Below are 21697 nucleotides of genomic sequence, written 5' to 3' on the forward strand. Positions count from 1 at the left end.
TTGACAAGTATGTATATTTTTAATGTAAAAATGACATACTGTACATTAATATAATCCTCTATAGGATAATTGTTCATCTTCTCTTTCACAGTAAAATATGGCGACAGGTCATAATACTTGAGAATAAAAAAAATATCCATTTAAAATTAAACTAGAGAATGCAGCAATTGTAACATATTTCCCCAATTCAGGAAAATATATGAATTTGTAATAATTTCATTAGCAGTTATTGACTGAAGATTGATACAACAAATACACAAAAGAATACATTCACAGAGGAAAGTAAGTGGTTGCTTTAGGTTGTTTTTACAGCATTGTAAGTATGCCTGTTGATGCATACAAGTGTTCTTCAAAAAAAAGTATAGATACACAGAATGCCAACCAAATTAGATTTGATTAAAAAAAAACAGTTTCACCATCAATTCCAGAAAGTAAAAAAATACTTAAAACGCATTAAGATAATTTGATTGAAATTAATTTAAATGTCCACAAATATATTTCTTTAAATTTTTCCAGGACACTTCACATGAATTAAGCATCTTGATATAATTACACAACTGATCATTAACACTGAGCAACAATGATGCTCATCATTTTACAATATTGTCTTAAACGAGTTATACTACTGTACATCCAACAAAGATACTGTTCTGTATGTGTTTTATGAAGTTTAATGACATTCAGTGGCAGAAAAGTCCCATTGGTTACACTGGTAAACCGAGTTTGTGCTAAGTTATGATCTAAACTGAAGCACTGAGCTAGCAATTCTTTCTGAGCAGTATGCTTTAAACATGGGTAATGTAACATATGCTACAGTACCAAAATGACGCATGAGACCATGGTCAATAGCACAGGTTTTTAAAATGAAAAATAATTATGTAATTTCCATGCCTTGCCTTCCAATTTGCATACCTGCAAACCTCACATTAAAAAAAAGAATTGTACTTGCATGTTACAGTAGAGCAATCCAATACTATAACTATTGGATTTCACATTGGCTCAATTAATTCAACTGATTTCTGCTTGCATTTTGTTTGTTCTCTACTTTATTTCAGAGAATATTAACAATATTAAAATATTATTTCAGTATTAAAATACTATTTCCAATTTCAGGGAGAATGTGCTCCTGCAGAGATGCCTACACTTATACCGAACAATCTAAATATCAGGGAGGATAGGATCACTTAACAGCAGTAATCAAATTAAGTAATAGGGATTATGGGATGTTGGCCAATGTTGATACTTCAGTGTTGGGTGAGATTGTGTGATGTTGGCCAATGTTGATACTTCAGTGTTGGGTGAGATTGTGTGATGTTGGCCAATGTTGATACTTCAGTGTTGGGTGAGATTGTGTGATGTTGGCCAACGATGATACTTCAGTGTTGGGTGAGATTGTGTTATATTGGCCAACGATGATGCTTCAGTGTTGGGTGAGATTGCGTGATGTTGGTCAACGTTGATGCTTCAGAGTTGTGTGAGTGTGTGACGTTGGCCAATGATGAAGCTTCAGTGTTGGGTACAAAACGCGGAGGGTCCTCAAGCAGGCTCTTAACATCGGAGGTGCTTTTTGCTGGACATGTCGTTCCAGACCCGGTGCATTTCCTCGGGGGAGATCTGGTGCACGGTGACCACCCTGCGGTACCTGCAGAGGCTGTAGGCCATCTTCCAGTGGTTGAAGCCACTGTTCTGGAAGGGGTGGATGCCCAGTTTACGCAGGCAGAGCCCCACGTACACGTCCTCCAGGTGGAGCAGCCTGGTGTGGAGAGACGTCTTGTAGATGAGCTCGGCAACGTCGGCCGAAAACACGTACCCCGTCCCCGAACAGAACGGGGGGTACTTACTCTCAGGGTACAAGTCCCGAGGCATGTACCACTTGCTGCGCACGTCCCGGATCGGACCTCCGTTTATGACGTAACCCGTGAAGTACCTTCTCCTCGGTTTGGTGGTGGGCTTCAAAAGCTTGTAGACCAGGTTGTCCATATTTACAAAGATGTCGCTGTCCGTCTTCATGACGTACTTGGCCTTGGAGCAGAAGGTGGCCACCCACCGCATGCCCATCAGTGTCTTGAGGGTGAGGTTGTGGTAGGAGTCGATGAAGTCCTCCACCACGATGTCGTGAAAGATCTGGCTCTCCTGCTCCACCATCTGGTTGAGGACGGGGTCGGTGTTTCTGCCCAGCAGGAAAAGGGTGAGGATGCTGATGTCACCGAAGGTGCTCTCATCCCCCCAGGTCTCCCGGATGGCCTGTCGAGCATCGAACTCCTTGTGCGTGGTGCTGATCAGTATAACCAGGAACGGGGAGACGCTCTCACACTTCTTCGGCTCGTTAATAACGAAGTCAAAAGCATGCGGGTTCAAGGGCCGGGTTCGGATATTGCTGAATGTGGAGTTCTTGGGTTTCACAGATTTTCGGATGGGCACCGATATCTGCCCGACGTAAGAGGACGTCGGCCGTGAGATGCTCAAGTACCACAGAGCGCTCGCCCAACAAACGACTGTCAAAACGTACAAGCATGAGACTTTTGAAGGCATTTTGTTGCATTTAGTCGCGTATAGTGCATTGAATATTAAGTGTCTGTTCCTGTCCGTGATGTTGTTTCCTTCAGGGCAGCACTGCTCTGCTTCCACGTGATACTTGACATTAATTGCCGGGGATAGATAAGTTTACAAGGCAGAGACGGGATTTCTCCTTAAGGAAGAACATCGTTTTTCATTTGTTTGGTGTTTGAGTGCAAGACTGGCCTGCAATCTTCATGCCTCTCCGCTTTCTCTTTCTGACACTGCTCTTCTCCCTCCATTGGAATCTGAAAAAGAAGGATAAAACATAAGAACATGCATGAAACATTAATAAGAGCATAAATAATTATAGCAGCATAATGTATGGTCTCGCTTGTTTTGAAAATTTTCCAATAAGTGCATTGCCAATGAAAACTTCACACAACATAAAATGACAACAGTATTGTAAACATGAAAAATTTAGATATTTTTTATTTCATTTGCTTTAACTGCAGTAAATATAATTTATTATGATGATCATGATCAACATCAGCATGACAAACCAGCGACACTTACATCTTTACACATACTGATAATGTATGTGTAAAGAGTCATATACCATCCACATAAAATTAAAAGAGAAAATTAAAAGCAAAAACACTTAATCACATTAATCTCTTCTCAAACAGATTAAACCATGATTAAACAGTGCTCAAGTCAGACAGAAAAGTGTCATTAGAAAGGGAACAAATCCCTTCAGATACTATGTCCACACTGAGAAAACAGCATGTCCGTCAAAATGAAACCGTAATGCCTCGGTACATAGGATTACCTGCTGTTGTTCTACTGCAATGTACAAAATACCACCAGGCTAGGGTACTTAAAAAGTGCATGATTATGCACATTTTGTCAGTTTACTGTATACACATGCGTTCACGCACAAGCGCACACACTCACAGTCACACTCTGCTTTTTGAATTGGGCCCAAGCAATAAAGATGAAGGCTTAATATGGAAAGTCAGAATTTAAATTACTTTTCACAATTTAACAGAAATGTAGTTTCTATTATTGAAACATCTGAATGATCTTTGTTATATTAGAACCAATTATCATTCTACAGGCTTACTTGCCACATAAAATGTACCGGCAGTCTGCCAACCGCTCTGACGCAAATGGTCGACTTTGATCATGTTTTATGTAGGTACTTTGTCAATTTGTCGCTGGTCATTTGTAAACACATGGCACACAGCATATTATCCAAGCTGAAGCCAAGTCGACTAATTTGAACATCCCCTTGCCTCTACTAAAAAATAGCTGCTGGAACCCATTTCTGATTTGAGATCCAGGAATGCCAATCAATCAATCTATCGCACATAATCCTGATGTTACACAGGACAGATATTCATTGGTTATACTGTAGTCCCTTTGGAATTTAAAATGAATGAATTTGCCTCATTGACACACTTCCCAATTCTGCTATCATTATTCCAGCACAGATTTCTGAAATAAAAATATAACAAAGAAATAACGGAACTGAAAACATCCCAAACATCCCAAATGATTTCATGGATATCTCGTCTTATTAAACATTCAGGAACCGCTATCAATTATCAATGCAAAATAAAAACAATGTATCTAATTTGCAACTACATGATTAGTCTCTCTCGATAAGTGCAAGCTAAATGCAATCTTAAGGAACTTTAACATCAACAAATCTTCCCCACCTGGTTTCATATATACTCAAAACTCTTGTCTCTGAGGGGGCGGTGTTGCTGTTATTTACAATCACTTCATTCATTCAGTTCCCAAAAGAGTCAAAATCTGATTCATTTTAAGTATTAGTCATTAATCTTTCTCAGCTAGATGTTGATGGTGCCTGCCCTTTTTCCCAGTCTACTGACCTGGTGACAGTCCATAGACCTCCTGGCCCTTACTCTGGCTTTATTCAAGAATTTTCAGAAGTGGTGATGTGAGGTGACTTTAATGTACACTTTGAAAATATAGATTATCCTTTTACATCTGCATTCATGAATATTTTTTAATCAGTAGGCTTCACTCAAAATGTTGTCGGCCCCACACATCGCGGACATATTTTAGACCTGGTCCTAAGCTTTGACATTGATGAGGTTGAAATTCAGTCACACAATCCTATTCTGTTTGACCATTTTCTTATCACACTGCATTTACAATTACTCCACCCTGTAACAACTGAGTCTAGAATGTATACACGTCGTATTATCACTTTTTCCACTGTCAACTTAACTGATGTATTACCGACTTGCCTTGATTTCAATATTTCAGCTAGCCACTTGTACACTGATGTTATGGCAGATGGATTAGCTATTGCTCTATGCAAAATATTTTTGATTAATAAGTAAAAAGTTATTGCGAAGACCTGCCCCTTGTTATACGGACTACACATGGGTTCTCAAACAAAGGTCTCGTCAACTGGAACGCAAGTGGCGCTCCACTAAAATTCTGATATTTCTTTTGGATTGGAAAAAGAGCCTTGGTGCTTATAAGCATGCTCTCACTACAGCTAGGGCTTCTTATGTTGCAAAGCTTATTCAAGGAAATGAAAAAACAATACCTGATACCTGAACTAACTGATAATCATACAGCAACCAATCCTCAAATTCCAGCTTCTTGCAGCAGTAATGATTTCTTACATTTCTTTAGCGATAAGATAATTGAAATCAAAGACAAGATATCGGTCTCTACACCAGTCAGTGGTAGCTTTATTGAGAACATAGGACCACCTTCTAGATATACAGAACAACTTCAATCCCTTTCTCCTATAACTCAGAGTGAACCTGTCAAATTACTTTCTTCTTCCAAATCATCCACATGTCTCCTAGACTCCATACCCACAAAGTTATTGAAGGAGCTTCTGCCTGTTCTTTGTAAACCAACTATTCTGTTACTTTTTCCAGGGGCATCTTTTGGACCATTCGAACCGGACCCCCACCCTGAGGTCATGGACGACTGCTGCAGCCCTGCTCCTCTCCTCCACACTTCCTGGAGCTACAGATTAATTCCCCTCCCCTCTGAACTGCATACTCAACATCCATCCATGTGGAATTTCTAAACCTGCTAGCTTAATACCTGAACTGCTACCATCTCAACCTACTGTATAGGCCAGCAGAGGATGGGCATCCGCCTATAGCCGGGTTTCTCTCGAGATTTCTTCCCATCAGGGAGTTCTCGCCATTGTTTAAAGGTTTTCCGCCACTTGGGATTATTTTACTTTATATGCTATTTGGGGGGTTTAGGACTTCCCCTCCCTGTCCCGTCTCTGGGACATTCTGCTGTAAAAAGCACTATACAAATAAAATGTTTCTGAATTTAATTGACCTGTACTGTAATTGCAGTTAAAAGTCCCCCCAATAAAATAATATGTGACTAGGCTGAATCTTTGAGTATAAACAGTGCTCTCTCAGTCTGTCGATACATCTCGTGCTGCATTAAGCATGTCTAATCTGAGATATCACGCCCCCTCTTAATCGCATGCTGGAACAGTTCCCGCTATACGTGTGATCTTGTAGCAAGAAGAGTCGCATCTCAGTAACAGGTCTTCTCCACGGAAAAGAGAGAGCCTTGAGGAATAAGGAAATGAAACGGGTACGATTACTCAAGCTTCTGCAATGTCATGTGCTGTCCCAATTCACAGCACAGGTCAAGGGTGTGGAAACTGCTCCAGATATGAGTTGTTTTCCCCAGAGGAACCCCCAAATACCAGCTATTTCTCCTCAGTCATCTCCATAGTAATTCCCTGATCATTTTTCAATATCTTTTGCTTGTAAAAAAAAAGCTTATGTTTGAAATGTCTTCAGTGTTCCTAAACACTAAATACTGTACAATCTTGAAAATACCAATGAGACTGCGGAGAAGCCACAGGCAGTATTAATTTTAGTTGAATCAAGTTTTTTTTCCAGTAACAAATAATAATAATAATTTAAAAAAGTAATAATAACCACAATTTTTGCTGATTTAATTTTTTCCCTGCGCCCCTCTAGAAAACAGTGCAAGTGCAAATACAAAATATAAAAAGTAAACACATTAAGATTTTATGGTCAGCACAGGTTGTTAAGTGATTCCATGAAGGATTTCACATAATTTTAAGTTTAAGTAAAAACTTTCAAAACCTAAAATCTGTGTACCATGTTAAAGGTACAAGGTAGCTTTCATCCTTGTTCAGTGCAAAATACAGGAGAAACACTGTATGTATTGTACTACATTTAGTAAGTAGACTAGAGAAATGAGACAAGAACTTAGTTCTGAATTGACCTACCGTGTATAATAAAAGTAGCAAGCATTTAAAAGAAACATTCTCGGCTGTGGGTGAACGACCCCAAAACCCCGCTCTTAGTTATAGCTCTCTAAGTGCTGATGGCAAAGAAGTGCATGCCTGCATGATATAATTGCCGATTCATAATGTGAGCAAAATGGGAAAAAGTTCTGCTATATCTGGGTGTGTGAACACTTTGTAAGCTTTAATTCAGCTATTTTCCAAACCACACACCACAAAGCAACGCCTTAGGGGTAATTATGTATCTATCAGAGAGCAGGCTCTGTGGTGTCTGGATAGCATTAGCAGTACAGAACCGAATGCCTAGTTCTATAAACTTCACAGGCTACATTAAAGCTGTAGCAGTACATTTAATTTATTTAGCAAAACTGCACGTGAGGAGTATAAATAAATGATGTACTTAGTTCAGTGTACACACAAGGGAAGCTAAGCATGCTGGGTTCAAATACTGAACAACGCAAACTGGACTGACCGTTAACATGCCTGCGGTTATTGCCACTGCGGTCATATTTCTTCATACCTCATTGCTTCAGCTCAGAGTTCATTATGGCCAGCCTTCAACAGCTAAATCCCCATTTAACGGCTAAATTACCAGACTGTAATTTCAGCTGGAAATGCATGAAACACAGTCTGCCCCCATGGTACCAATCTGCAAAGCAGATCTTCCCAGGATGTGTTAAATAGGCCTAGATTTCCAGCTGAATATCCACTAAATAATTGGCTTGTGCTATATTTGGCCAAATATTTGCAGTCAATTGATTATGCCATCTTGGGAATTTTTACCCTTTTTCATTTTTTGTCGCTTTAGCCACAATTATGAATTGTTTTAAATTAATTGATTAAGTACTGAATATGTGTATTGTTTAAACAAATGTTTTAATGTACACAGTAAAATGTTGACTGTTAAATCAACTCAGTAGTTAGAGTACATTTTACTCTGAAACAGTAACTGTTTCGATCTCTTTTAGAACTGAATATTTTATTGTGTACAGCAACTGCAAGCTGAGCTCCATATAGTATGATTCAGTGCATGCAATCACAGTGCTTCAGAAGTAAAAGGATCAGCCAATATGTAATGTCCCAAAGCGCTTTATATTTCAAACCGTTTCATTTGTTTGTTGTTACAATACATTACGCTATCTAAATAGAGTTTCTCATTTGATCCTTTAGCCTTTGAATTTGATGAAAAGGTACTAAACATTTGCTACTCTACCACTCTGTAATTAATAATACAATGCTTGATAGACAGGGACTTCTGTTGCTATGGCTACAACCAGGTGACTAGAATGCACAGATGTGTGCACAGATGTCATATTCCACTACGACAGCTAAAGTATAAAAATACATCATAACTGATAGATGCATCTCCCTATGCTGGGCACATTACTTATAGTGTAAGTGAATTTTCTACCATTTTGCATTTCTTGTAAAATGCCTAAATCTCCAGCAGGAACGTTTAATGTACTGTACTAAAAAGCAACTGTCACGAATGTATCGCTTGGAAGCTCAGCTTTTGAAACTACCACAGCACAACACACCACAGAAAGTCTGCAACAGGAACAATATAACAATATTTTCCATCTTTAATAACCTACAAATTTAACTTTCTTCTTAGTGCATGTGTCAATGCAATCATTACCAGATTTGCAAGGTACAAAACAGTTGTATTAATTTGCAGTCTTGATCAGAAAATGTATCTGTACAGAAATACAAGGTAACCCACTGAATTGCATAGACGTTAAACCAACAAGAATAAATTATGGGAGAAACTAGATTTGTCCTAATTTATTGTGTGGCAAGGAGCAAATTTGTAGTAGGCGTACAGTACAAAGAAAACCATTTGTTAGAAAGCGACACCCATTCCCCAGTGTCCAATAGGGCTCTATGCTGCCTGGACTGCGGGAACAGTAATTACATTTCCTCTATTCACAAGAGGGAAATTGCCTGATTTATGACTGAATGCAGATTTATGGACATATCTGTCAAACACCATGCCGATAAAGACATGTCTGGTTAAATAGATGCCAGGTTCAATTTACAACTCTGCACATAACAGGAAATAAAATGAATGAGGCCCAAACATTTCTGGACTGCACATATGTAAAGACATACACAAATTCCCAGGGGTCTGTCTTAAACCTGTGTGTAAAATGATTGACCAAACATAGGAAAAATTATTGTAATATGTTGAAACATAAAACGTCATATGCTGTAAAAGTCTTTATATGAAACATTGTAGCATATTTATCAAAGCAGGGTATCCACCAAAATGGTCTGGTTTTGTGATGAATATATTTACTGAAATGAAGAGCAGTTGTTTTGCATGAATACTTATCAAAAATATTTATGAGGCCAAATAAATATCATAGTAAAAAAGAATTTGAGAAACAGATTCAATCCCATGTTGATGGAACACCTTTGCAATCAACAGATCAGGAATCTGAAATAATGGTTTAGTCGTTTACACAGTATCTATCAAACACAATCCTGCAGAAACATTTTATTAATTCGGTGTCACGTCAATCTATACAGCCGCAGTCAGACAGAGCAAAATTATTCTGAAGAGATGACAGAGCACAGGTGACAGTCAGGCTGCACTCCATCACCGTGTCTCTGGACAGCCAGGGTCTTGTCGCGGGATCCTCCGTATCCTCTCTATGAAACGGTGCATGAAGGTCTTGACAGAGGTAGCTTTCTCATTTGCCCTTTCACTTTCAGCTTTTTAATTAAAACGCCCCTGATGAGGACTCTTGCCAAGGTGAGGGCGTTATTATTCACAAAACAGATTGCCGAAATGATTACTGCCGAGGTCAGACACACACTGCTTTTCCACAAAACAGTAATGCACAGTGAGACAAAACTAACATATTTAGATGCAGTATGCGGCAAAAGGTTTTTTCCACCCCTTATTTTATGGAGACAGAACTGTGTTGTTTTTAGTTGATAGACTAAAAGTTGGTGTCACTGTGACACATTTATCGATGCTGGCAGATGACTATTTGTTGTTACGCAATTAAAATTTTGTTTGTATAACGTTGTTCACAGAGGACTGTCACAAAGACGCTTTACAGAAGGGAAATGCCTGCCCTAAGGCCCCAGTTACTCAGTGTAAGCAAAGCTGAGCTTATATATACCCATGAAGCTTTTCTTTCCCCAACAGGTTTTTAATCCCCTGGTGGTTGGTACAGCCTAAACAGATTTTTTACAGTGTTTGTAAAATTATAATAAAGTCAGTGTATACTAGAACTAGAATATTTACGGACCCAAAGAACAAGCTAGCAGTGGCTATTTAGATTTTTATAAGTAGTCTACAAAGCTTGCAGAGCATAGCCTAAGCTTCCTGTAAAAAAGGAAAGATTATAAGTTAGACATATATTTCAAATAACAAGGACGAAATGAACCCTTTACAGATAGAATGAAGGGAAATGAACATCAAAAACAAAGCCGGTTTTGGCCGCTTGTTCCCACCCCGGGTGTCGATTCGGTCAGTTACGAGCTGCCTTTGCGATGCTGCCTGCTGTGGCCAGCACTGACCTGACCCAGAGTCAGCACCAGACCGTAGAGCCCATCCAAATACTACAGCTGCTTCCACATAATGAGCAGACCACACTCACCGTGTACATGACAAATCTGAGACTGCGACTGGAAGCAGAGCTCTATGAAAAGCATAAAGGCAGAAAACAATTACACAGCTATTTCTGCGCTGTGTTTGAACGCTCATCTCCAGACAGACCTCACACACGCACGCTGTTTTTCCAGGCGAGGCGAATCTCCTCGCCGCAGAACAAATATGTGCAGAATGAAAGCAGAGATCAGCGCTGGAGACAGAGCAGATATAGCTGACAGCATCGCAAAGCCTGCCATGACTCTCGGATGGCTGCCGCGCTTTTTAAGAAAGACCTTGGAAAAGAAATGACAGCTTGATTTATATGGGTGATATATTTTAACATTTTCATGGCTGTGTACTCACAGTGTCAGATGTTTGGCTGAATGTCTCAGGCTGAAAGGCACATCATAACTTGGTTGATCATTTTGCCTAGCTGCTCATAGCATGCTTGTTAAAAACGTGTGTTTACACCACTTACGCATGGGCTTTGATTGGATGAATAGCAAGTCCTCTGACATTGCATATGTAGAAGACCCTTGTTGCCTTGTGGGAAGATCATTTTCACTGAAAGAGGTGCTGATATGGTCACGATCAAAAAATCCATAACACTTCAGACCAAAAACGAGCCATTTTCTATGCCGAGTACAAGTCTGAATTAAACATTAGGGGATTGTTTAATTTACATTTTTTATGCCTTAGGCTTAATTTAAATTGGATACTGTGATTACAGAAAACAAAATAGAAAAAAAATCAATCAGGCAATTAAATTACTAAAGTCACATTGGGCACAAGATAAACTTTGGATAGACTATAGATGACTAAAAAGTGAAAAAATAAGTCAATAAAACATGCCGAACAGGTTCACCGTTGCAGAAAAAATTCAATTAATATTTTGTTGCTGATGCTACGAGATGCTGAGCATTTTGCAGATTATGTCCTTGTGTGACCATCATGATAACATTACTAAAGTATTCAAGTATTTATTACCCCGTACCCAGACAACTTCACAGGGACTAGCCAGAGATAAGGAATGCCGGAACACGTGAAGCTCAGAGCAAAACAGTTTAATGCAACGCGACTAACGTCTACGATGTCTCCTTCAGAGTCAGGAGTGCACTGGTACCTGTGAAGTTGTCAGGGTAAGAAGTCCTGTATTGTCCTGGCTGTTCAGCACCTTATGGTCCTAGTTTAGGTAACCATCTTTAAGCACGTTGGGGCTCTCCCTTTCTGCATTACTAAAGTGTCTCCCTGTTTCTCAAGCCTCTCTGAGCAACTACATTTATGCTGAGCCATACCTGTTCCGCACCATTCCCCCTGATATGATGAATCGCACCAACTGTAAATTAGGGACTAATGGAGATAGAGGCAGATGCTGTTAACGTCGTCAACTGCAACATTTTGTTGACTACATATTTCAGACCAAACAAATCACTCTTTTTCATGCTTGGGAGACGCTATGTAGCACTTTTAATTGCCCTACAAGCTGTGGAAACTCTCTGGTTAAAGACAAGCTTAAACTAAAGTTTGAGCAGCACTGGCTTCTGCGATATGATGTATACATGGGTGAACCTGAGATTCATAAACAATGGTGGTTTCAGTGAGACGTCAGAGGAGAAGGGCCAGACTGGTCGAAATTGACAGGAAGGTGACAGTAATGCAAATAACCATGCATTACAACAGTAGTATGCAGAAGAGCTTCTCTGAACACAGAATACATCAAACCTTTAAGTGGATAGACTACAGCAGTAGAATATGTCTAAAAAAAGAAGTCTAATAAATACCTAATATTTAGTGCTCACTGAGTGTATATACTTTAAGACATGTTCCTACAGTATGGTTATTGATTCAATTGGCAATGTTCAGGGTTTAGTCCATGTCAAATTTGCTCTACTGACCCCTAGAGCTCCACTGGATGCCGCCAAGTGTGCCTGTTAAGCTGCAATGTCCTGTGATGCCCATGGTTCTTTCCTTCCGCTGGTGACCCCTGGAAAGCAGCCACTGCCCCCAGACTGCAAACAGCAGGGTCCAGCTCAGCCAAGCACAGATGATGCATTTATTAATGTATTCTTTATCAAATCTATCGGTAGCCACGTTACTAAGCTAGCTAGTTTGCGGTCTCCATTACTAGTTCTAAAAGCCGCTGGCTTGCAGTCGTCACTGAGGGAAGGACTCCAGTGACTCATCATTGCATTGGCATCCCATGATTCCCAGGAGAGACCATGCTTGGCTGCACACTCCTGGAATGACAGAGGGCTCCAGATTTGGGGAGAAAGGAAAATTTCAATAAAGCAAAATTAAAAACTTAAACCAGGTAGCTGAATTTTATTTTATTTCTGCTGATAACTGCTTTGGCAAGCACATCCTGAACAGCTTGCGAATAACGGTTCAGAAGACAACTTTCGGGGCCTGACCGGACAGCCAATATCCACTAAAAAAGAACAGGTCTGAAATTACTGCCAACAGTGGATTTCACCAGCAGTGAGGGACTTTCCACAAGTGTCTGCCAATCATAAATAATAATTCAATGAAATGCTCAGCAGCATTAAAAAAGGTCTGTATATTTTAACCATGTTGCAACACCCCTGAGCACAGAATTTAAGCAGATAATATATAGAGCTATGGAAATATGTGTCGTATTTGAATTGTGAAATAGTTCAAAAAGGTTGACTTTGATTTTTACTGTTGTTCATTCATCTCATATTCAATCATGACATTACGGCAGCTGACATTTTATTGAAATTTGTAAAATGTTCAATATATTTCTATATTGCTATATTAGTTCCACATTTCTTTCTCCATTCAGTATTTGAAAGAAAGCGAAGGGCATCATATCAGAATGACTTGAAAACCCTCAAGAAAATTTGTGAATTTAATATTCATTGCACTTACGTATATGCCGCTGAATGTGAATGAGAATCAGAGCTGGGAAGGGTTTAGTTGTTGAATTTCCATTCTTGAAAAATTGAATTTATCCAACAGGAAAAATATTATTTGATAAAGGGAACCTATATTTATGCATCCACAAATTCCATACTGCCAAGCAACAGTGACTCTTGGGAGACACTGTATGGTCCCAAATTCTTGATTTGATCCTGAGGTGCCGATATGCTCCCCCATTCAATATTTGCATGGTGTGTCATTCTGTTGTGTGCAACTTTCCAGCCCTTATGCAAGTCTCCTTCACTTGCATTAAATTTTCAACAATCATGAGCATGGTGCTCTGCTACATATACAAACAGGCACTGCAAAAACAAACATGCTGCATGAACAAATGTAAAGTAGAACTGGACACAGGATCAACGTCCTACCTTTTCACAACATTACAGTCTTGTGTGACCATTCCTGTGGTGTTTGGTTCTGTTCTGATGTGATCTTACTCCATTTCAAAATATATCTCTTTTTAGCACATCTCACCGTTCACCTACAAGGGATTGGACAACGGCCAAGAACACAACCAGAGTGTGGTAACAGGCCCGTATGGGACCCCTCTATCGCGATCCTCCATTCACATTGATAAGGCAGACTTGTTCATCTGGAAGGGTGATCGACATTTCACGCATGACTGCCTGTGTGACACAACCAGAATTTTATAAGAGCCACAAAGAGAATAGGCAGGCTGTTCCTAAAATATTAAAATATCATATACCTGTCAATAACATATTTAAACAGAGAAGCCTTTTAGTTCCAGTGCCCGATATGAAGGGAGTCTATTCACAAGAAGGATGCAAGTCTGTTTTTATGTTCTCCATCACACACACACATACACATACACACACAAATAAATAAATCTTCAGCACAACCTCCCCTCTCATATCTGATGGTGATTAGGCACACATTTACTGAGAGGGTAATTGTGCATCTCTCTCATCCCTCTGCATCTCTGGCACCGAATCCACACCGAACACTGCCACGAGTTGCCCTACACACAGCCTCACTAAGACGAAAGCACTTAGCTGTCAAGAAAAAAGGGATAGCCTGCAAAATCTCCCCTTCTCTGCACTTAATAAGATGAAGGAGTTTCAGGTTGAACAGTGCTCTCAGTTTGAGTGTGTGCTTTCGCTTTCAACAATGAACAACCAAACTGCAACAACATCGTACAGCAGGTCAAACATGACCACGGGAAGGAAATCACATTCAGAGTAATAAGCGGCGCTTTCAAATTCCTCCTCCTGCATTATTAAAGCAAGGAACAAAGCGTGTCGCTTTTGAGGAGATTATATCTGAACTCATGCACCATGCTGACCCGGGAAAATCCATGTGTTGCTAATTCTGAGCTGTGCACAGCTGAAGTGGTAAATAAATAATTAAGCTTGTCAGAAACAATAAAACTCATCTGTCAGGCAGCCAAGGGAGAGGATGGTTGCAGGGTATTCCAGGAGAGGATGGTTGCAGGGTATACCAGGAGAGGATGGTAGCAGGGTATCCCGACCTGATGTCATGGACTGCTGCAACCCTGCTCCTCTTTGAGTTGATGCCCACGCTTTGACACATCCTGGAGCTACAGATTAATTTCCCTTCCCTCTGAACTGCATACTCTACATCCATCCATGCAGAAGTTCTACATTACCTGCTAACTCAATACCTGAACCGTTACCATCTTAATCTATATGCTATTTGGGGGCTGATATTTACCATGTTTATTCCCTTCTGTAAAGCGTCTTTATGACAGTCTACTGTGAAAAGCGCTATACAAATAAAATTGAATTGCATTCCAGGAGATGATGGTTGGAGGGTATTCAATCTCTTTAAGACAGACTTGATCTCTTAAAACACTGCTGTGTTTGCTTTTCTATGTATATATTTCATGCTTGTTTTCAATTTTTTTTTCAGTGACCTACAGAATGACTGCTACCCTGAACCAACAGGATTACCAGAGCATTCTTCAGCACTATGCTATAACATCTGGGTTTACCTTGGACTGCTACTGCACAGAAGAAAGTGAACAGAAGCAAAACATCAATATTCTGATAAATATTTCATAAAAAAACATTGCAGAATTAATCTAATGCCCTGGGACATAATGAAGAAAGTGTCAGAACCTGCAACTCACTTTTCTCTGATAACAGCATGCTGATGACAGATGGTCGTAGTGATTAAATTTACTGCACCTCCACTGAATTGTTTATAGATACACGTTAAAGCACATTCACTTTAAAATGAGATATTCTCATTCTCAGTGTACTGCTAACAACCCCATACTCATGACCTGAATAATATTATTATTATTATAACTAAAAATATTATCTCTGAGACTGGGTAAAACATTACCTCTTAGACTGGGTAAAACATTACCCCTGAGACTGGGTAAAACATTACCTCTGAGACTGGGTAAAACATTACCTCTGAGACTGGGTAAAACATTACCCCTGAGAACGGTAAAAACATTTTTTTAAAAATTTTGAAATTATGTTTTAAATAACTTGATTGCAATAATGTTGTGCACAACACTGGAAATATACAACCCTACTATTGTTGCACACTGCAGCACAGTGACTGCAGTGACTGAAAGAAAAAGGCAGCCATCTGCTGTTGCTGACATGTGAGACTTACAGTACATGTCCTGCCTCAAAATCCATATACGAGCTCCCCTTTGAAAACGGCCTTCATTCAAGGACAGTGAATACAGCCAACACACATCACAACTTGTGGTGAAAGCGTTTGGTTTCCCAGTTTCTCTGTACTCCCATACTGCTCTATGTCATGCACTCCCTCTCGGGTCTTTGAGAGATCGTCGTTGTAGAGACTCAAGAACCTTCAAAGCGATCTTCATTTACTTTGGAAAATGTATTCGCAGGCACAGAGCCTCCTCAAATCTGTAGTCATTAACACAATCTGGCCGCAACCTCATCTCATCCTGATCCACAGCACCACAGTAACCAGGGTTACATGATATAATTAAAACAGCTCTTTGTACTGCGAAATACTGTGAATGAACACTGAATCCGTGATGGTATAAAGTAAAAATATTCTCTGTAGCACTAGGCGCAACACATTTTCACAACTATACTCTTTGTATGTGCCGCAAGCATTTATTTCTGTCATGGAAACACCTTAAATCCTCAACGAATCAGCAAATTGGAAAGTCTAATCCAGGAATACACAGAAAACAGTACATAGTCCCAGCAATGATAATGAGTCTCCACAATTGTGCCAAATTAAAATTTCTCTGCGACCATAACAAATCAGAAATGTTTATATTATAAACAAGTCAGACATACAGAACGTTTTGCTCACCAAAACCAATTTATTTATTTTTCACATTTTACAAAATATTTGTTGCAATGTGCTTCACAGCATACTCCAGCCTAAAGCCTCACAAAAGCTTTGGGCAATGAGGACCAAGGAAAGCTAAGGAAAAATGAGGTAGCTTCTTAGCAAGTTAAGCCTAAGGGTCATATATTAATAATGCAAAGAGGCAACACATGGTGCATGAAGATATTGGTGGGTTTTGAGTCTGCATTGAAATAGGGGGAGGGATTCTGCTGTCCTGACAGTGGTAGGCAAGTCATTCCACCACTGAGGAACCAGAACGGAAAACAGGCGTGAACGTGCAGCTCAACCGCCAGGTGCACGTAGAGAGGGAACCATAAGGCGACCAGAGTGGTCTAGCTGGGGAGTAGGGAGTGATCAAGGATTGTATGTAAGGTGGGGCAGTCCCCTTAGCAGCCTGAAATGCCAACACTAGGGCCTTGAAACGGATGTGTGCGGCAATAGGAAGCCAGTGGAGGCCAATGAGAAGCGGAGTGACATGAGCCAACCTGGGCTGACAGGTGATCAGGCGGGCTGCAGCATTCAGCATGCTGGAGGGGCTTGATGGCACATGCTGGGAGACCGGCTAGGAGGGAGTTGCAGTAATCCAGGCGGCAACTGACGAGCGCCTGGACTAGGAGCTGGGTGGCTTTCTCCGTCAGGAGATGACGGATACGGCGTATATTATACAGAAAGAACCTGCAGGTTCTGGCAGTGGAGGATACTTGTGGAGCCAGGATGAGGCAGTTACCAAGATTCTTTGCCGTACGGGAGGAGGAAACTACAAAGTCCTCAACAGTCAGTGAGAGGTCGATTGACGGAGAGGACTTAGCAGGGATGTAGAGAAGCTCAGTTTTGGCAAGGTTGAGCTTAAGGTGGTGGGAAGTCATCCACGCAGAGATATCAGCCAAGCAGGCAGCGATCTGTGTGGTGACTTGGGTGTCGGGGGGGGAGGAAATAAAGAGTTGGGTGTCATCAGCGTAAGAATGATAAGAAAAGCCATGGGAAGAGATAACAGAACCAAGAGACATGGTGTATAGCGAGAAGAGGAGAGGCCCAAGAACTGAGCCCTGCGGGACTCCAGTTTGAAGGGGGTGAGGGTCAGAGACCGAGCCCCTCCAAGTGACCTGGTAGGAGCCACCAGAGAGGTAGGAGGAAAACCAAGCGAGGGCAGACCCTGTGACACCCATCCCAGACAGCGATGAGAGCAGAATCTCATGGTTGACTGTATCGAAGGTAGATACAGTTTCAATAAATATAAGGTAGATATAGATATAAAAAGAGGTAGTGGATTGGGGTATGGGGTATGGGGTCACTAAATGGACAAGGCTATCTTCTTCTGTTGTGTGCATTCAGTGCTTGGATAGAAAGAGGGATAAAGGAATTTTTGTACCTCTGTTTTAAAGCAATGGGAGTGTTAAATCGTAAGACAGATGGCAACAACATGTATTCTGTATACAGAGGATGACTTGTATCTTGATAGATATTCACGGCTTTGTTAAACACCTGCTTGTTGAAATACAAGGAAATACAGGAAGACTATTGAACTTCACTCCCACTACCTTATTGGCCACATTCACAATTTTAGAAAGTGCATTCTTGTCTTTGATAGTGACATTTCCATACCAGCGTGTGGATGGGTGAGCAGGGTCTGTCACCCAGGCATGTGGATGGGTCAGCGGAGTCTGTCACCCAGGCGTGTGGATGGGTGAACAGGGTCTATCTCCCAGGTGTGTGGATGGGTCAGCAGAGTCTGTCACCCAGGCGTGTGGATGGGTCAGCAGAGTCTGTCACTCAGGTGTGTGGATGGGTGAACAGGGTCTATCTCCCAGGTGTGTGGATGGGTGAACAGGGTCTATCTCCCAGGTGTGTGGATGGGTCAGCAGGGCCTGTTACCCAAGAGTGTGGATGGGTCAGCAGTCTGTCACCCAGGCATGTGGATAGGTGAACAGGGTCTGTTACCCAGGCGTGTGGATGGGTGAATAGGGTCTATCTCCCAGGTGTGTGGATGGGTCAGCAGAGTCTATCACCCAGGCATGTGGATGGGTGAATAGGGTCTATCTCCCAGGTGTGTGGATGGGTGAATAGGGTCTATCTCCCAGGTGTTTGGATGGGTCAGCAGAGTCTATCACCCAGGCATGTGGATGGGTGAATAGGGTCTATCTCCCAGGTGTGTGGATGGGTGAATAGGGTCTATCTCCCAGGTGTGTGGATGGGTCAGCAGAGTCTATCACCCAGGCATGTGGATGGGTGAGCTGGGTCTGTTACCCAGGTGTGTGGATGGGTGAGCAGGGTCGGAAATGTAATTTTCCATAATATGGGACATTGGAAATGTATTAGAAATCATGAAATAGAGTGACATTTAAATTAATCACATTTTTTGGAGGAGTGCATAATAATATTCCACCTTGACTTATCCAACATCTGAAGCACATTTTCAACAAACATTCTCTCTATGACAGTGCACGTTTTCAATTGAATGACAGTATTGCTTTAGCTATAACTGATGGCAGATAATGGCAGGAATAAACACAGTTGGTTAAAATAAAGGAGTCATTACTTGATCCAGGATAATGTGCAAATGCATGCGCAACCCTAAAAGTAGCATCCCAAGTTGCTTGAATATTGATGGAGTGGGCTTCCTTATGGTTCACACACATAAAAGTATTCCCTGCTGGAGTATACACGTGTTTGTGAGAACTGAGAACCCCAGTTTGCCATAAATGCCTGCGTTACCCATTCTTGGTTGGCAGGTGTTGTGGAGAATTGACTGCATTCCTTGGCACGTCTGACTAAGCTTGAGGTAAGAGTATGTACAGTGCGGCTGAATTTATGGCAGATTGGGATATGCCTGCAGTTGAACAGGGGATGCTGGAACAGGCCACTGGTAAAACATATGTCATGCTGTTGTGACTTTCACAGCAACAGGGAGTGCCTAGAAACAGCAGGCTCCAGCTCATCTACCAGGAGACTGCATATGGGGCAGCCTGTTGCCTAGAGGCTAAGTTGCTTGACTGGGACCCAGAAGGTTGGTGGTTCAAGCCCCAGTAAAGCCATAATAAGATCTGCACAGATGTTGGGCCCTTGAACAAGGCCCTCAACCCCACATTGCCTCAGTCAGTCTAAGTCACTTTGGATAAAAGCATCAGTTAAATAACAACTAAAGCTTATTCCAGCCTGAAGGGACAGGCACACTTCTCCCAATCCTTTGTGCAATCAGGTACTCCATGTGCATGTGGATTAAATGGTAAAGGGTAAATGGTTGGCATTTATATAGCGCCTTTATCCAAAGCGCTGTACAATTGATGCTTCTCATTCACCCATTCATACACACACTCACACACCAATGGCGATTGGCTGCCATGCAAGGCACCAACCAGCTCGTCAGGAGCATTTGGGGGTTAGGTGTCTTGCTCAGGGACACTTCGACACAGCCCGGGGGGGGGATCGAACCGGCAACCCTCCGACTGCCAGACGACTGCTCTTACTGCCTGAGCCATGTCGAGCCTGTTGAGTAACTTCATAACAAATAATTTTTCTAAGCTGGTTAATTAGGGACATGCAGAGATGTGAAAATATTAATGAGTGGATTTTAAATAGAGTGAACTTTTGGCAGGAGTAGCCAGATGCTGAAAGCCTCATCAACACAAAATGTCCTAAAATATGAGCAACGCCTCGCTAACTGTTCTTGGGTGAGAAGCAGAATAGAGCCAGTGGATCTTTAATTTAATTACATATTATCTAAAATATAGAGAAAACTGAGATGTCCTGCATTTACAGAATTCCCCAAAATATTTTTCATAAGTCAAACCTCGAGTGAATGTACCAAGGAAGTGCTTTAGTGAGCAGAAATTAACTAGCGTCGGCCAGCTGCCAAGATATGAATTGGTATCAGTTACACTTGAGCCCAGCAATGAATCAGCATAAAAATCATTGCTGTACTCAAGCAAGGCTGTCGAAGAAATGAAAAACACTAGGGTACAAAAGAATCCCAAAAACAAGAGGCTACAGGCAACCACATAGCTTTAAAAACCAAACAACTGTCCACAAATGATACACACAAGAGTAGATTCTAAACTTAATAAATAAAGTCCATAAAAAGTGCACCAAATGCGAGACAAATGAATGAATCCTGACGTAAAGTCCATTAAAAGTGCACCAAATGCGAGACAAATGAATGAATCCTGACGATAATAATGCAGAAATATATTGGCAGTTCAGCATATGCATCATGATTATACCTAGGGGAGTGAAATGTATTTTAAGCACATCCAGACACTGTCTGCAAATTGTATAACATTATATACATTATATACATTATATTATATAACTTATGAACTTAGGCAAAGTTACGTAAAAATTATGAAAGTCATATTTTGTGACCAGGCCAGATCATTCCACTGGATGATCATCCTGAGCATACCTCAAAATGAAGCAAACAAAGAGTTAAAAATGTGATGCCACCAAAGATAAGATACATGCATTTTTTACACTGACACTAATTTTTCCTTCCACTTTATGACGGTGAAAGGAATGTATGTACAATTTACAATCTTTATCTTGAAAAATACAGATTTAAAAAAAATTCTAATAATTTAGTGTGGGCTTCAAGTATACTTGGACCCTAGTACAGACAAAGACAGCAAGCCTGTGAATCGGAGATAAGTGCTGGAACAAGGTTCCCTTGTAAAATGGCTGGACCTTCTGACTTTAGACTTTATAGACTTTATTTCATACACATCTACAAACAATAAATGTTCCAAATCTATGCCAAATAAAATAATGTTGTACATAAGTCACTTCAGGATTATACTGTATTAGGTATGGACAAGGATCAAGGGCCATTATATTAGTGGCTGGTCTCTGAACATCTGCCTGAAAACTGAACCAAATGTGAGGAAAGTGAGAGAATGCCATGAAAGGCTACAGCCATCTGTGAAAGTAGATCAGGCAGAACTGGGCAGGGCCTTCAATGTACAGCAATGATAAATATATGACACAGGCAACAAAGTGATAGAAATGTGTGTAAATACCAT

At 40.8% G+C, this 21697-nt stretch overlaps 1 protein-coding gene across 1 annotated transcript in view; it reads right to left on the reverse strand.

Annotated features, from left to right (window-relative positions):
• LOC133116929 (beta-1,3-galactosyltransferase 1) overlaps positions 1–21697 on the reverse strand; it is an 81855-nt gene continuing 60158 nt past the window's right edge. Inside the window, exon 3 of the mRNA XM_061226951.1 lies at positions 1–2804. Within this exon, the coding sequence (XP_061082935.1) occupies positions 1549–2532 (984 nt within the window). The 5' untranslated portion in view covers positions 2533–2804 and the 3' untranslated portion in view covers positions 1–1548. The remainder of the gene's footprint in view (positions 2805–21697) is intronic.

Source organism: Conger conger, chromosome 17, assembly GCF_963514075.1.
Source record: "Conger conger chromosome 17, fConCon1.1, whole genome shotgun sequence".
In the NCBI taxonomy this organism is placed as follows: domain Eukaryota; kingdom Metazoa; phylum Chordata; class Actinopteri; order Anguilliformes; family Congridae; genus Conger; species Conger conger.